The sequence below is a fragment of the Gekko japonicus genome, unplaced genomic scaffold (genome assembly GCF_001447785.1).
Source record: "Gekko japonicus isolate JY-2015 unplaced genomic scaffold, Gekko_japonicus_V1.1 scaffold281, whole genome shotgun sequence".
NCBI classification, from domain to species: Eukaryota; Metazoa; Chordata; class Lepidosauria; order Squamata; family Gekkonidae; genus Gekko; species Gekko japonicus.
In genome coordinates, this window is record NW_015174281.1 from 1,319,992 (window position 1) to 1,323,919 (window position 3,928).

General features: G+C 45.0%; 1 protein-coding gene across 1 annotated transcript in view; it reads right to left on the reverse strand.

Moving 5' to 3' along the window:
* LOC107121039 (regulator of G-protein signaling 5-like) overlaps nucleotides 1-3,928 on the reverse strand; it is a 44,688-nt gene that overhangs the window by 17,128 nt on the left and 23,632 nt on the right. Inside the window, exon 2 of the mRNA XM_015423865.1 lies at nucleotides 758-868. Within this exon, the coding sequence (XP_015279351.1) occupies nucleotides 758-868 (111 nt within the window). The remainder of the gene's footprint in view (nucleotides 1-757; nucleotides 869-3,928) is intronic.

Consider the following 3,928-nt stretch of genomic DNA (forward strand, 5'->3'; position numbering starts at 1 on the left):
AAGAGACATGTGAGAGATGCTATTTTGAAAGCAAATTCGGGAACACCCTTGAAAATTGGAGGCAATAATATCAGGATTTTAGAAGACATTCCATTTGATATAAGACAGAAGAGCTATAAAGAATTAATCCTTTTCTTACAAACAAATGGCATCAGTTACAGGTGGTTAACCCCAGAAGGTGTCATTTTCAAGCTCAACGATAAAAAAGAAAAGATTGACTCTGTTTTTAAAGCACGTGAATTTCTGAGGACACAGCTTGGGGAACCAGAAGAGGGCAAAGGGGAGGAAAAAGAAAGCAAATCTGATGGCGAGTTGGGCTCGGGGTCTTCGGACGAGGACTCCCCCTCTGAAAAGGGGGCGGCTGCCCCCAAAAGCTCATATAAACTGAGGATTAGAAAAGATAAGGATAAATAAGGGCTGAAGGACTCTGATTTGTGCCTGAAAAAATGTTGAAATAACTTGGGGATGCTCTGGGAATTTCTTTAAACAGTTAAAGGGATGGTTAAACGATAATTAATCTAGAAAACCAACTAAATCCATTGTATTATTAGTAGCTTTTTGAAAATAGCATGGTGTTAAGCTGATGTATTGATCTCCTACTCTTGGGTTTTTAGTTAGTCGTGGGTCTTTTTTCCTTTTTCCCCAGATGTAGTTCCCTTTCCCATATTTTCTGTTGTAGTTTTGTAGTCTGCAAAAAAATCAATAAAAACCTCCCCCCAGGGGGATGAAAAAAAGATTTCAGTGGTTGCATTCTTACTTCTGAGCCTTTGTGGGCTTCTCCGGCTTCTCTGGGTAAGGGATGATCAGGTCAATAGCAGATTCGGGCTTCTGGAGGAGCGTGCCCAACTTGCTCTTTATCTCCTTGGCCCTGGAGGGAGAGAAAACATGTTAAGTGTGGTTTACTAATGTGCAAGAATATTCGCTGTGCACACGTGATAGCCACTGTCAGAAAAGCAGATACAAATATTTTAAATTAATAAATAAACTGTGGTGATGGTGGTAGGTGGGATCACATCATTATTTATTTATTCGTATTTGTATCCCGCCCACCCCGTGAGCAGGCTCAGGGCGGGTCACATCATCTCAAATAATACAATAAGGTTTAAAACACAATAAAACATTACATTATAAACATTTAAAATCAGTAGTTATAGCTGCTGGTGCAAATTCCAACCCATTAATACTGATTGTTATGGACAGTTGTTGGCAGATAGGTGGCCAGTAGGTAGGAGACAGCAACCTCGGGGAGGCCAGATGTGGATGCCCGCTGCCTCAACCAAAAGCCTGGTGGAACAGCTCTGTCTTGCAGGCCCTGCGGAACTGAGTAAGATCCTGCAGGGCCCTGATCTCAATGGGGAGCATGTTTCACCATGTGGGGGCCAGGGCTGAAAAGGCCCTGGCCCTGGTTAAGGCTAGACAGACGTCTTTTGGGCCAGGGGCCACCAGGAGATGTTGATTACTAGAGCATAAAGCTGTTTGAGGCGTATACGGGAAGAGGCGGTCCCTTAGATATGTTGGTCCCAGGCCGTATAAGGCTTTGAAGATTATTACCAACACCTTGAAGCGGATCCGGTACTCAACTGGTAACCAATTATCACATCATCTAAAGCCTGATTCCTACATGGTTTACTCAGAAGCATGTCTGGTTGTGTTGCCCACTAAGCATGGATTGCATGGTAGCTCTAATATGTAATGATTACTAACCACAGGAAGAATTACCATAATGAAAACAGACAGTGGCCGAATCTGCATTGGCATTTTTATATCATTTTCGTGCTGCTGTGATGCCGTCTTTCTCTATGCTTGTTTGAATGTTGTTTGGAGAAGATTCTTTAAAGCAGTGTGGAGGTGCAATGACAGTGGAGCTGCCCCGAAAGGACGATAAACATATGTGGACGTGCAAAAGTATACTAGCACTGTTGAGGTGTGAAAACGACACCAAATGTAGACAGCTTTTTTGAAGACGAAGTCAAAAGGCTGGGACACTGGTGGGAAAGACAAATGCAGATTCCGCCAGTGTATTTATCTTCCCTGTTGTGCTTTTGGGAACATGTAAATCTGCAGTTAACTACTGAAACATGGGCCTATTATGCATGGGTGTTTTGCCTCGCTTTCACCATGTATGTCAGCTGGGTTTTCCTTTTTCATTCTGCATTGTTTTTCCTCCCTTCAGCGCTCTGTTAGCTTTCCATTCGCTGTTTCCCCGAGTTTTCTGAACGTGCTTTTGTGCTGGTTTTTCCCTTGCTTCACTGCCAAGCTGAAGGTAATCCACAAGCATAAAGATTCCCTCAGATTTTCCTTCACCCTTTCCCCACTCCTCGAAAGCCACTCCACCACCTACATTTTAAATTTTGTTTTTACAAGTGGCATGAGTCTAGCAATATGAGACTATCGCTAGTCTCAGATCGCTGGAAAAAATGAAATGGCTCCAAGCTGGGCTGCCCTCTCCTGCCTCCTGGTTTAAACCGAGCAGCAGGAGAAGGCAACACAGAGTTGTGCCTGCTGGGAGCCATTGGCTCTCATCAGGCTCAGCGATACTGGCTGGGCTGCCCTGCGCTTTTTGCTTGTAGCTGCAGAATAAATACACCAGAAGGGGAAAAAATGGTGCATCCTGCAAGCACAGATTCCGAAGCCAAGCTTAAAGGCTTGACCGCTTGAATTCTCTGCAGTAAACTGTGCATGCATAATAGGCCATTGTGAGAGATTTATATCTAAAAACAAGAGGAGCTATGCCCTAAGGGTACATCATCCCAGTATTTCAACATGATGTTCTCAATATTAATTCTGTACCTGATGGTAGTACTCTTAAGTCTATAATTGAGTTCTCTTCTGCAGAGGCAAAATCTATAAGATAACGTAATACCTTACTAATTATAATATTACCTTCTACAAACATTCCTTATGTAATAATTATTCATATCAACAGTTTATATAGAAAAAGAAGAGTTGGATTTATACCCCGCCCTTCACTCTGCGTCTCAGAGCAGCTTACGGTCTCCTTCCCTTCCTCTCCCCACAACAAACACCCTGTGAAGTAGGTGAGGCTGAGAGAGCTCTCAGAGAACTGCTCGTGAGAGAACAGCTCTGAGAGAACTGTGACTGACCCAAGGTCACCCAGCTGGCTTTTATGTGGAGGAGTGGAGAATCAAATCCAGTTCTCTCAGATCAGAGTCCGCGCTCTTAACCACTACACCAGACTGGTTCTCCAAGTCAGTTGTCCAGACAGAATGTACATGTGTGAGTCCTGTGCTTCAATCCAGGCCTCTACTGCATATGGGCCATTCACACTGTAGCTGTGTTTAGGGTTGCTAGCCTCCTGTAGGAAAGAAAGTCTTGCCTCTTTAACAGAAGCTTAATATATGCAAATGGGCAGCTGAAACTTTCCACGGCACAGAGGCAAATAACGTAGCAAATAACATCTCATTAAGCCTCTATAAAAGGAGCAGGGCATTTTCCCCTCCAGGCAACCCTAGCTGTGTTCCTCTGGAGAATTAAAAGATAACCCATTAAATATGGGGGGAGGTGCAGGGCCTGGGACAAGCCTTGTTGTGAGACTTCTGTTGCCTCAGCTACTGGCTTGACATTTGGGGTGGAGCAGCCGCCGCCAAACTAGCTGCTGATATCAACAGTCTATATAGAAGAAGAAGTCTTGTATTTATACCCTGCCCTTCACTCGGAGTCTCAGAGCAGCTTACAGTCTCCTTCCCTTTCTCTCCCCACAACAGGCAGCTTGTGAGGTAGGTGGGGCTAGAGAGTTATGAGAGAACTGCTCTTGAGAGAACAGCTCTGAGAAATAGGGTTGCCAAATCCGAATAACTCACCGGCGGGGGAGCGTCCTGCCCGTCCGGGAGCTGTTAGGGTATGCGCGCGCGAAGCGCACGCGCGCCGCCAGAACGTCTCCGGAATTGACGTCACACGCTGGGCGGGG